The 12,705-nt window shown below is 46.7% G+C and overlaps 1 protein-coding gene across 1 annotated transcript in view; it reads right to left on the bottom strand.

Annotated features, from left to right (window-relative positions):
• Positions 1–10,631, bottom strand: part of CB4H12orf75 (chromosome B4 C12orf75 homolog) — a 39,699-nt gene extending 29,068 nt beyond the window's left edge. The window contains exons 1-2 of the mRNA XM_043564298.1: positions 10,617–10,631; positions 8,999–9,513 (exon numbers count right to left, since the gene is read on the bottom strand). Coding sequence (XP_043420233.1) covers positions 8,999–9,513; positions 10,617–10,631 — 530 coding nt within the window. The remainder of the gene's footprint in view (positions 1–8,998; positions 9,514–10,616) is intronic.
• Positions 10,632–12,705: the final 2,074 nt, after the last annotated feature.

Raw genomic sequence — 12,705 nt, 5'->3', positions numbered from 1 at the left:
AACTTCTAAAACCTTTGGAATTTCCTGAGTGATAAGGGTAATAGGAGCCTCTTTCATACTAATGAAGGGACTCCTGGCAGGACCCAAGATAGCTTCGAGATGGGGACTGGTCGCCAGGAAAGCCAAGCCTTGTTAGAAGCTTGGAACTTTTGGTCTCATCCCTGTTCCCCAGGGAGGGGAGAGGAGCTGGAGATTGAGTTAATCACCAATAGCCAATGATTCCATCGATCAGGCCTATGTAATGAACCCTCTCTAAAAATCCCTAAACAACAAGGTTCCGAGAGCTTCTGACTTGGCGACCACATCCATGTGCTAGGGGGGTGGTACAATCCAACTCTATGGAGGCAGAGATTCCCATACTCGGGACCCTTCCAGACATGAGTCTATGTACCTCTCCATCTGGCTGTTCGTTTGTGTCCTTTATAATAAACTGGTAAATTTAAACCCGTGAGTAAAGTGCCTTCCTGGATTCTAAGCCATTCTAGCAAATTATCAAATCTGAGGAGGAGAGCTGTGGGAACACCCAAATTTGCTGCCAAGTTGGATAGAAGTGGGAGTAATGGGGACCCAGTACTTGCGACTGGTGTCCGAAGTGAGTACATCTTGGGGGTGCCTGGGTGGCTCAGTCAGTTAAGCGTCTGACTCTTGATTTGGGCTCTGGTCACAATCCCACAGTTCACAGGATCGAGCCTGGCATTAGGCTCTTCGCTGAGCCTGGTTGGGACTCTCTGCCCCTCCCCAATGTGCCCTTGCACACGTGCATGCACAATAAATAAATAAAGTTTAAAAAAAAAAAAGAATTGAGAACATCTTATGGCACCTTGCCCTTAAATCTGTGGTGATGGACACAGACTCCAGGTGGTCAGTGTCAGAAGTGAACTGCATCTGAGGGCTCCCACTTGGTGTCAGAGAACTGGGAAACTGGACTGCATCAGGAGGGAAAAGGTATGGTTTGTAAACTGTATTTCCTTCTTTTCTAGTTATATCCCATTCCCGAATAACTGCAGAAAAACTTTCTGTATTAGTTTTGTATGGCTGTTAACAAATCACCGAAGACGGGCTGGCATAAAACAACAGAAATACTGCTCTTGGAGTTCTGGAGTCCAGATGCATAAAATTAAGGCATCAACAGGTCCAAACTTCCATGTTCCTCTTAGCATCTGGTGGCAGTGAGCATTCCTTGGCATTCTTTGGTTTGTGACCTCATAGCGTGTGCACTCTACTCCACCCACGTCCCCACATCACTGTGTCTCTTTTATAAGGACACTTACCGCTGGATTTAGGGCCCAGCCAGACCATCTAGGATGATCTCCTCATCTCACAATCCTTACCGTAATTACATTTGCGAAGACCCTTTTTCCAAGTAAGATAATTCACACATTCCAGGGATTAGGATACAGCCATATCTTTTTAGAGGCCACCATTCCTCCCACTACACCTCTCACCCCTGTCCTCCTCCTTCCCTCTAAAACCCAAAATTCTCTTTTGAAAAGAAATATATAGGGGCGCCTGGGTGGCTTGGTTGGTTAAGCGTCCGACTTCAGCTCAGGTCATGATCTCACAGTCCGTGAGTTCGAGCCCCGCGTCGGGCTCTGTGCTGACAGCTCGGAGCCTGGAGCCTGTTTCAGATTCTGTGTCTCCCCCTCTCTCTCTCTGCCCCTCCCCTGTTCATGCTCTGTCTCTCTCTGTCTCAAAAATAAACGTTAAAAAAAATTTTTTTTTAAAGAAAAGAAATATATAGCAAAATTAAGGTTTGCAGGGGGAGGGATTAAATTTAATGTTACAGTCATACATTCTAGAAACACAGATACAATCTTACTCCTCGTGAATGATAAAGCAAGCCAGCTACAAGACACAACATGGGTTCAGCAGTTTTAGGGAGACGGATGGTCACACCTTGGTTCCTATAGACAGACGTTCCTTCGCAATCTAAACAGCCTTACAAATGAAGAGTGAGCTGTACAGTCGGGTACGTTCTCAACATTGTTCAGATTCATACAGTTATTGTCACAAGCTTCCTCCCATGTGCCAAATGCTAATATAAAGAAAAGATCGATCTTTTTTAAAGAAAGGCTACATACATTTTTACATTTCAAAAACTGGCCTATTTAATTAATTAATTAATTTTTAGAGAAAGGTTCTACTTTCTTTTTTTCTTTCATGTGCATCTATTTTGAGAGAGAGAGAGATAGTGTGAGCGGGGGAGGGGCAGAGAGAGAGAGAGAGAGAGAGAGGGAGGGCGAGAATCCCAAGCAGGCTCCATGCTGTCAGCGCAGAGCCCCACACGATCCAGGAGCTGGATCTCACAAACTTGGAGATCACGACCTGAGCTGAGATCAAGAGTCGGGTGCTTAACCGACTAACCCAGACACCAGGACAAACTAGCCTATTAATGCCTTTTTTCATCACCGTTCTATTGCACCATATAGAATTTATGTTATAAATATGTTCTATGTGTAGAAATGTTACAGACGAAATATTCACAAGTAAATAAATTGCTAAATTACATATTAAATCATACTTCCTTCTTCCAACTGAGTGGTGATCATTTAAACACACGCGCCAAAAAAAAATTGTGTACATGAAGTATTTCTAAAAAAGCACTAAAGATTTACAAATCACTCTTCTTTCAGCATAAGTGACCAGAAACATAAATGACTATGGTTCTTATGGGAAATAATAAAAAATAGGCAGGAATGTCTTACTCTTTATTTGTTTTATAAAAGGAAAGAAAAGGCCCTCTGAGAACTGTATAAACATAACTACAGAAAAACTAAACAAACTTCTCTTTAATTTTGACAGCTTGTGATGTCTCTTCTGACCCATAATAGTTCTAAAGCGATGTCATAGTCTCGGTTTGGCCAAAAGAAGTTGAAAAACAGCTCATAGTTCATCCAAAGCAATGTTATTTTTTCAAGAAGCCAATAAAAGAACTAGATTCGTAAGTCATCTCTTCAATAAGGGAGAAAAAAATCCAGGTCAATGTGTCCTAGAAATATAAAATTACGTGCATGAATATGGAGGCTCTTACAAAACCTCTCTGTTTGCAGGTTGTCCTTGTTGAGCAGCTCCACGTTAGGCAGCTAAAAATTAATAAATAAAGGCTGCCACGTAAGTACAGACATAAGGTAAGGGACTGGCATCTCGCTCCTATATCATAATTTAACCATGTCTATATCGAGCGCTAAGTGGCTTATGGCAGAACTGAGTAACTCGCTGAGGTCACCTTTGCAAACCCTGCACGCAACAGCAACATCAGTTCCAGGGAGCCGGGACGCGGGAACGTCCTGATGATGTCCAGATTCTGTCGCATGAGTGGTTAAATGCCTGGACAGAAGTACTTCTGCATCTCTCCTCATTCACCATCACTTCTCACTGCAACCTCCAGGAGAATACCAGTCACCCGCACCTTCCTACCTTCCCTTTAGAGGCGACAGAATCTTCCAGTGACCCAGGCATTTCTTTGGGTTCATTTTTATTTCTCCGTCCCATGCAGCCCATCCTCAGCCTGGCTGTCCCAGGGGTCTCTGACATCAATGCCTCCAACACTCCAGGCCCTTCTCACTCCCCTGACTCCAGGCAGCAGCTTTAAAGTATGCCCCTGCTGTATGCCCGCTCTTTCCTTCTACACCAGTTACCAAAGTCTTTCCCTATATTAATAATAAACAGCGCAGGGAGTGCTTACAATATACGAGCCGCTGTTCTAAGGACTTTGCTTACATTAACTCATTTTACCCTGAGTAAGTTCTATTATTACTCCCTCATTTTATAGTTGAGAAAACTAAGGTACAGTGTAAGTGAGTTGCCCAAGGTCACACAGCTGATAAATGACAAAAGCAGGATTTGAACTGGGGCCCTGTGGCACCAGAGGCCCCCCTCAACTCTGAGGCTTTCCTGCCTTCCTTCCCACTCTTCCTTCCTTCCCAACACCCTATAACCAACGTGAACTACTAAAGCCAGCCAGGCCCGCAGCACCTGGGTGGCTCACTCGGTTAAGCGTCCGGCCTCATCTCAAGTCATGATCTCACGGCTTGTGGGCTCAAGCCCCGCGTCAGGCTCTGTGCTGACAGCTCAGAGCCTGGAGCCTGCTTCAGATTCTGTGCCTCCGTCTCTCTCTGCCCCTCCCCTGCTTGCACTCTGTCTCACATAAATAAACATTAAAAGAAAACGCCACTTATGACATAAGTGACTTCCTGGGTGCTATCAACAAAATTTTATGTTATTCCCCCATACGGCCTGCACTAACGCTAAGCACAGTGGCAACATTTCAGTACTACCGAACCATTGATACACGTACACTAAAGCTGGACCACACAGCTACATCAAAAGAAGAGAATGCAATTATCTGGCTAATTGAGGATGAGGAAAAAACTAATCTAAATAACTGGACTCAAAAGGATTGTATTAACTCCCTGGGTACACTGATAAAAATAGAGCAAATAATTATTAAACTCCTCCTCTTCAGACTATGTTATATAAAGAGCAGAAGAACCATTACAGAAACTTTCTGATACTAAGCTGCCACGAAGTTATGATCAGACACTTACCAATTACATATATCTGGTAGAAAAACTACAACTAAAAATTTCAATCAACTACCATGAGCGGAAAACATCTGAAATAAGTCCTCTGCCGCAAAGAATTTCCACAGCCTTAGCCTGCACTGAAGTAGGCTATTGTAGATATTTGGAACCATCCAAATATTTAAGGATTTTCTGGTTTACCTAAAAAGAGACGGTCTGGCTTACATTACAGACTCGCTTAGCCATCTATATGTATGATTATATAAAAGGGAATGGCTGACCTGTTTAGATCATTAGCCTAAATGCAGGGCTACTCTTTTCTCCACTTAAGTTTAAAAATATATATATGCTCAAAGAAAAACAAGGAGACAGAGAATCTGATTGCTGAGAGAGAGAGGTGGGGGTGGGGAGCAAAGAGAAACAATCAGAGCTCCCTGCTTTATAGTAAATGCAGCACTTTTAAAATGGATTATTTAATCCAAATGTTGCTCTATCATTTAGGGTCTAGACTCTAGACTATGCGAGAAACCTAACACAGTTCTAGGTTGGGGAAAATCAAACTCCTACATTGAGACAGTGATCTTACTAGAACATTACGATGGCGAGAGCTCTTGTGTAATCGCAACGGTTCTCATGACCCCATTTGGACCAGCGGCACAACTCCTCCCCGAAGCCTCCTCTGATTAAACTGTATTATTCAACATCTCCTGGGCACTTGGATGTTCAACGTGCATTCTATCATACTTTGCTTTGCAAATGTTCTCAAATGGTTCATCTTCCTACCTAGACTATCAACTTCTCAAGGGCGTGAAAGTTTGATTTCATTCAATCACCCTTTGCTGGTTGCTCAGTCTTTGCCTTAAAGCTCCTAGTAAAGTCCAGTGCTCTGCACGTACAGGTGGACTGTGCAGAAGTTTATGGTTAGAAATCTCCTTAGGAGAAATTACGTAGGGCCTGAGTGATCTAGGGGCTGATTCCTTACGGCTGTTTGATCATTTTACTGCATATCAGTTTCTCCATATACTGGACATACGGAATCAAATTTACACAAGTACACTACTAAACATCAATTTATCACATTAACCAATTTCTCCAGGCAAAAGCCAAGAAAGGCAGTTGTTCAGATAGATCAGGGAGAGGAGAAACAATTATCGTGTTTTACCTGAATTACTTAGAGAGTAAAACAGGGCTTATAATAAAGATTTTAGGCTTAAGGGTATTATTATTAGGTGTTAATGTACCCTTTGGAAGTAGATTTGCCACACTCTTGTAGAAAAATGCTCAGGGAAAGCCATTTTACCTTCAACATAGTAATATTCCACTACTCTATAATAAAGTACAGCTTACATAGTGCTTTCACTCTGTAACTCAGAAAAGTGAAATGAAATACCCATAGCAATGCAACCAGCACAGAACCAAAGTCAAGCTTGAGCCCTAGTCCCCAGTCTCCAAGTTCAGCACCCTTCTCACCTTCTCTCTGTACTTTTATATTATGTATATACGGATGGATGGATGGATTGCTGAAAATCTCAAGGATAGCTATTGATCTGTATGACCCCGGGATATTTCAGGAGTTGTGCATGGTAAGTACCTAGAGGGCAGGGACAACATCTACTTAATGCATTTCATGCCACTTGGGTTCAGGACCACAACTTTGCAACTTGGCCAATAGCGTTTTGGATGCTGATGTCAAAGTTCACAACTGAAAGATATCCAAATACCTTTGCACTGTGGTTTTATTTTTCTTAACCTTACATAGTTCATCCTGATGCATTTCCTTTCTGAAACTCAAGTCCTGCCACCAGCTGACAGAAAATTTCAAAATAACAATGACCAAATGCCAAAGCTGGCCAGCTGGACTCTAGCAAGGAAATGTTTGGGGGAGGACCTTGTGAAAGACGGGGCAGATCCATCAAAGAAGTGATGCAGTAAGTCCTTACTCATCATGTTTTCTCTGTCATGTTTTACGGTCTGCACTCGCTATCTTGTTCTTCCCTGAACGAAAAGTAATTTTTAGCAAAGAGCAAGCCAGAGGAGAGAACAGCATGCTCTTATGTGAACTCTTCTTCATAAACAAAAGAGAGGCTACCCAACCAGAAGACATGCACTTTGCATGTACTGTTCAATAGAACTACACCTCCTTTTATGTAATAAGGGATGTGCACCTAGGGAAAAAAAAGGTCAACCAAATATCTGTAAAAAGAATCATGTTTTCCCATTTTCTTACATTACCATTTCCAAATTACCTTATGGTTGTTCTGATGTAGCAACGGTATTCCTCCCTCCTGGCCCCAAATCTGACAAGCAGTTCATTAATAAGTAAAAACGCAAATGAACTAACTGACCGTATAGCTCCACTTTATTTTTTTTTAATTTTTTTTAACGTTTTATTTATTTTTGAGACAGAGAGAGACAGAGCATGAATGGGGGAGGGGCAGAGAGAGAGGGAGACACAGAATCGGAAACAGGCTCCAGGCTCCGAGCCATCAGCCCAGAGCCCCACGCGGGGCTCGAACTCACGGACCGCGAGATCGTGACCTGAGCTGAAGGTGGACGCTCAACCGACTGAGCCATCCAGGCGCCCCTAGCTCCACTTTAAAGAAAATGTTACAAATCCTTCCTGTGATTTTTTTTAATGTGGATAATTGTTGACCTTTTTTAAATTTTTATTTAGTTTTTAAGTTTATTTACTTATTTTGAGAAAGAGAACGTGCATGATCCAGTGGGGGAGGGGCAGAGAGAGAGGAGGGCAGAGAGAGAGGAAGACAGAGAGAATCCCAAGCAGGCTCTGCACTGATAGAAGCGGGGCTCACACTCCAGAACCGTGAGATCATGACCAGAGCTGAAATCAGTAGTCGGACGCTCAACCAGCAGGGCCACCCAGATGCCCTGTTCTTAACCTTGCAGTGGCCTGCATGGGGTCCCGGTGCACGTCGGATTGAGAGACGCAACGCATAGTGCAGGATGTGGCCTTGACACTGTTCCAGGTTTCCAACCAGAACATTCTGGCCACTCTCAGGTTAGAATCCTGTTTGTCCTCGTTAGCACAAGGTGCTTACTAACCCGTCTCACTGTTACATGGATGGAAAAGATTTGGTCCCTGGTGGCTCTCTGCATATCCCAAGAACAAGAATTTAATTCAAGATGATAAAGATCACCTGTAACAGATCAACCTTTCAGTGAATCCTTCACCTGGGTTAATTCACAGCTCTGAGACTAGAAGCCCACATATTTTAGCGCCTTCTCCGAAAACGGAATATTCCATGTGAGATTACCCACAAACAGGAGAAAACAAACTTGGCCAGTTAACAGGGCAGCTTTCCACATCTGATCCCACTAAGCAAAACGCCAAAATAAACTTTAAAATAAATAAACAAACAGGGCTCGAATTTTAAACTCCATCTTCCACGGAGGTCTGGGTTAAGGGAAGTGACAGGCCCAAGGTCACCAAGTTATTGACAGGGCGCCCACACCAGCGTGCTAGGAAACACTGCCGCATCAGACTGCTGCTTGCACTTGCCGGTGGGGATAGGATGTGGCATCTGACTGATCTCAACTGGAGGCGACTAGAAGCTCTTTAACCAGAAGAATTACCAAAACAGGCCAGCAGACATTTCTCCAAACAGATCCTGACTCTTTAACTGGGAGACGCTAGCTGGGCTAAATGCGAAGAAGAGTTGAGCTTTAGAATAAGTCACTCGACAAGAAAGCGTGGCTGACAGGGGGCAAATCTCGGGAGCTGTGGCCTGCCTGCCAATCCACAAAATGAAGCGGAGTAAAAGAAGTTTCAATAGATTTTCCAGTGAAAACTACATGAAGCGATCACTGCGAATATGCAAGCTTTGTCACACTTTGTCTTAAAGCATCCTTGAAACGGCAGCCTCTCGGAGACATCCTTCGGGCAGCCCGGCCGGGTTTAGGCGTCAGGACAGACTCGGATGAATTTTCGGAGCCCCGTCTGCGGCTCTGCCCGACCCACTCGCACCCCGCCGCCACCAGCACCACCGAGAAAGTCCTGAATTGCTCTGCCGCACTTGCCTGTCGCAGCGCCAGGGGTCCGAGGGGCTGGGGGCGAGGACCGCGAGGCGGCGGGGCGCGGAGGGAGCGGCTGCGGACCGCGTGCCGGAGCCCTCTGCCCCCGGAGGGCGCCGGGCTACCCGCTGCAGGGGAGCCCCGCCGCGCGTCCTCCCCGCGCACCCTCCGCAGGACCGCCCCGCAGGCTCTCCGCGTCCCGCCGAGACCGCCCCCGCGCGGGGTGGGGAAATGCCCTGCCTTGGGTCCCTCCGAGAGCGGGCGGCCTGCGCCCCCCGGCCCGAAAATGGGGACGGGGAGAGAGGGGGGCTGCGCGCCCTGCCTCGCGGGGTCCCCGCCCCGCCGCCTCTCCCCCCACCCCTACCCCGGCCTCTCCCACACGGGCGGCCCGCCCCGCAGACCTCCCCGCCGCCCCCGAGTCCCCGGCCCGCGCCCCCGCTCACCTCGGCCGGCGCCCGCGCTCGTGGCGGTGGAGTTCCCGCAGCCCATCGCGCCGCTGGCCGGGGAAGCCGCGCTCGGGAGCGGGCGGCCGCGGGTCCTGGGGGCGGAGACGGAGGCGGAGGGCGGTGCGCCCCGAGCCGGAGGCCGGCGGGGGGCGCGCGGGGCGCGCCGGGCCGGGGGGAAGGGGGCAGAGCCGGGTCGCCCCCTCCCGCAGCCGAGCGGTGCGGGCTGGGACGCGGGGGGAGGGGGCGCGCGAGCGGAGCCGGCGGGGCCCGGGGGCGGAAGCCGCCCCGCACCCCTCGCCCCCGCTGCGGTCGGGGTCCCCGCCGGACCCACCCGTCACCTCGGCAACCGCCGCGCCGGCCAATCCTCGGTCTCCTTCGGGCTCCCCGGCCGGGCATTGGTCGTCGTTAAGAGGGGGCGGGAGTTTAAAGTGGGTTTGGGGGGCTAGGGCGAGGCTGGGGGCGTGGCCGGCGCCGGCAGTGGGGTGAGGCTGGAGGCGACCGGAGATGCCCACCTGCCGACCTCAACGCCCTCTTTGCCTTTTCTTCCCCACTTCCCCTCCCTGCTTCAGGATGTGGGTAGGAAAGGAAGTGGCAGAAACAGCTATTTGCATACAGTGGGCGCCCAATAAATGTTATTGACTGAATGATACTCAGATCCGAAGCCAACACCGAAATCCATTTCTGCTGAAACAGAGAGCTAATGCAGCTCTTTGGTAAAGAGCATAAAGTCTTCCCTAGCTTGGTGCTACTAACCTACTCCACTTTAATTGCATTTGCTGCAATGTTGATAGCCTGAAGGACCTCCACTCATTTAATAACAGAATTGAATGTACTTGGCACCTTTCAGCCTAACATTTGGGCAAGCGTGACAGGAGTCAGACTGTCTGATTTACAATCCCTGCTCTGCCCCCTTAATAATTGTGTGGCCTCATCAAAGTTACTTAACCCATTAGTGTATCAGCTGTTCTAAGATGGCAGTAATCACTCGGGTGCGTAACCCGGTGCCCAATCCTAAATAAAGGCCAGCTCTTCTTGTTCTTAAGTCTATTAGAATCGAATACTAATTCCCTGAAGGTAAGGACTATCAGTTTTATCATAGTGTCCTCCTGGCTCGTAGTACAGACACAATAAATGTTTTGTGAGATGAATTCAAGCCAGGAATTAAATCTCCATTTTAAATCCATTTAATATTTATAGAGAACGTAGCCTGTGCCAAGTCCTTAGTTAAAATTAAGTTCCAGTGATACAAACATGTAGGAGACAGTCTAACCAGGCAGACAGATTATAAACAGATTAATTACAATATAAGCAGGGATGTTAGCAAAGGAATAGAGGGTGCTACGGGAGCCCAGAGGATGCTGGGATCCTGGTTGAAACACTTTTCTAAAACAATACAGTTGTCTTTAGAGAAAACCCTGAACTAGAACCAAGACCCTGGTGGACTATTAACATGACCTTTGAGGCAGTGGTAAACATGGGGTAATCTCATTCAGGATACACAATCCCTCATTTGAAAATTAAATAGATTTGGGCACCTTCTGAGGTGGTAACTAATTTCTTCGGCAAATAAAGGTGTTTCTGAGTTGTCTGACTTCTAGAAGCACTGTTTCTCTACCTTGGCCTCCGCCATCTTTGTTCAGTGGCTACCCCCATACAAACCCAAAATTGGTGGGGAGAGGAGGAGGGGAGAACTATCAAACAGCCAAAGGAAACAGTCTTGTTTATTTCTGTGCTGACACTGGACTCCAGCCCTAGGACACTTGCAACAAAGAGAAAAACAGATCCTGACATCTAGTAAGCGGCCTGACAACGCCAGGCCTTTGTGTTCTTCTGTTAAGCACAGTTACACAGAACACCAATATCAGACCAGGACACTCTATAACTCTGAGGAAGTGATACCAGCGCCCGAAGGAGGGCTCGATCCCACGAACCGTGAAATCATGACCTGAGCTGAGATCAAGAGTCAGATGCTCAACCGACTGAGCCACCCGGGTGCCCCAAAAAGTCCTGCTTTCTCAAATCCCACCCATAATCATTTAACTTGAACCCAAGTCCTAGGGATTCTTTCCTAACATTCTGTTAGTGAGATGGTTGCCTATGGTGTGGCTTCTCTTTCACTGCAATAGCAGTAAACCCAACTTGCCTAACTACCAGCATGTTCCTGGTGGTCTCAGGTTGGAGGACAATGACCCTTGTGAATGATATGTACTCTGCCTTATAAGGTTACAGAGAGTGTTATCTATTCATTCTTTCAACAAACACCATTGAGTATTTCCTTTGTGCTAACCACTTTTCTAAATGCTTGAGATGAAACAGTGAACAAGGCACAGAAGAAAAAGCCAGTGGGAGGAGACAGATTAGAATCAAACAAAAGATAATTTTAGATACTATAAGTGTGATGGAAACAAAATAAAGCAGGGCACTGAAATAGGTGACTAGGGGTAGAAGGAGAGATACTATTTTAGGTAGGATCATCAAGGAAGACCTCTCCAAAGAAGGGGTATTTTAGCCGAGGTGTGATTGAAGAGAAGAAATCAAACCTGTAAAGACCAAGGAAAGAGCATCCCAGGCAGAGGAAATGGCCCGTGCAAGAGTCCTGAGACAGGAACATGCTGAATATGGTTCACAAATAGAACAAAAGGCCAGCATGACAGGTCTAGAGAAGAGATAGAGAGGGGTAGTTGGGGAGGTAAGCCAGATCACACTGGGTATGATGGGCTTTGTAAGGAGTTAAAATTGTGTTCAAAGGGCGATGCGAAGTCGTTTGATGAGACAATACAGGCAAAGTTCCTGATAAAGTGTCAGGCACATAGTAAGTGCCCCATAAATGTCAATCAATAAGTCTAGTGTCTCCTTTTTCCTTTTTAGGAATTTATTTTATTTTTTATAAATAACAGTTAATTGCATCTGGATGTTTTCAAAAACAACGAGTCAAAAGAAAATCATTAATACATGTCTCATTTCCTGACCGGTCAATTTTGGCTTAATTCTCTGTGCCAGTTAAATCACACCATTGAGGGGCGCCTGGGTGGCGCAGTCGGTTAAGCGTCCGACTTCAGCCAGGTCGCGATCTCGCGGTCCGTGAGTTCGAGCCCCGCGTCGGGCTCTGGGCTGATGGCTCAGGGCCTGGAGCCTGTTTCCGATTCTGTGTCTCCCTCTCTCTCTGCCCCTCCCCCGTTCATGCTCTGTCGCTCTCTGTCCCAAAAATGAATAAACGTTGAAAAAAAAAATTAAAAAAAAAAATTTTAAATCACACCATTGAGCTGTTGTTTTCCTTCTTCAGACAAGAACCGATGTGGTGTGAGGAGGAGAGAAGATGTGCATGGCTGAAATTGATCTGGCCAGGGAAAGAAAGCAAGACACAGGAGAATGTGGAGCTAAATAGTCTGTTTTCATGGTTTTTCTTCCGTAAAGAGTTCCCCACCAAGAAGTTTGGCAACCCGAATTTTATTTTTGTTTCTCTCCTTTTCCCTGTGGACACGGTGCAAGATAGCTGCCTCAGCTCTGGGTAGCTCAGCCACTGGACACAACAGAACTCAGCAACAAAAGGGGGATTTTGTTTTCCCCCTTTGGGTCCAAGGTGAGAGGCACTGGGAACGCTTCCTCTCCCACTTCTTTGGCCACGATTTGGATCACATGACTCTTCCTGATGCAACCACTGGGAAGGTGAATAGGATGGCTGTAATTGGCTCTGGTTAAGTTAC

Source organism: Prionailurus bengalensis, chromosome B4 (genome assembly GCF_016509475.1).
Source record: "Prionailurus bengalensis isolate Pbe53 chromosome B4, Fcat_Pben_1.1_paternal_pri, whole genome shotgun sequence".
Lineage (NCBI taxonomy): Eukaryota > Metazoa > Chordata > Mammalia > Carnivora > Felidae > Prionailurus > Prionailurus bengalensis.
Note: the sequence above shows the minus strand (reverse complement) of the source record. Positions and strands in the feature narration are given on the sequence as shown.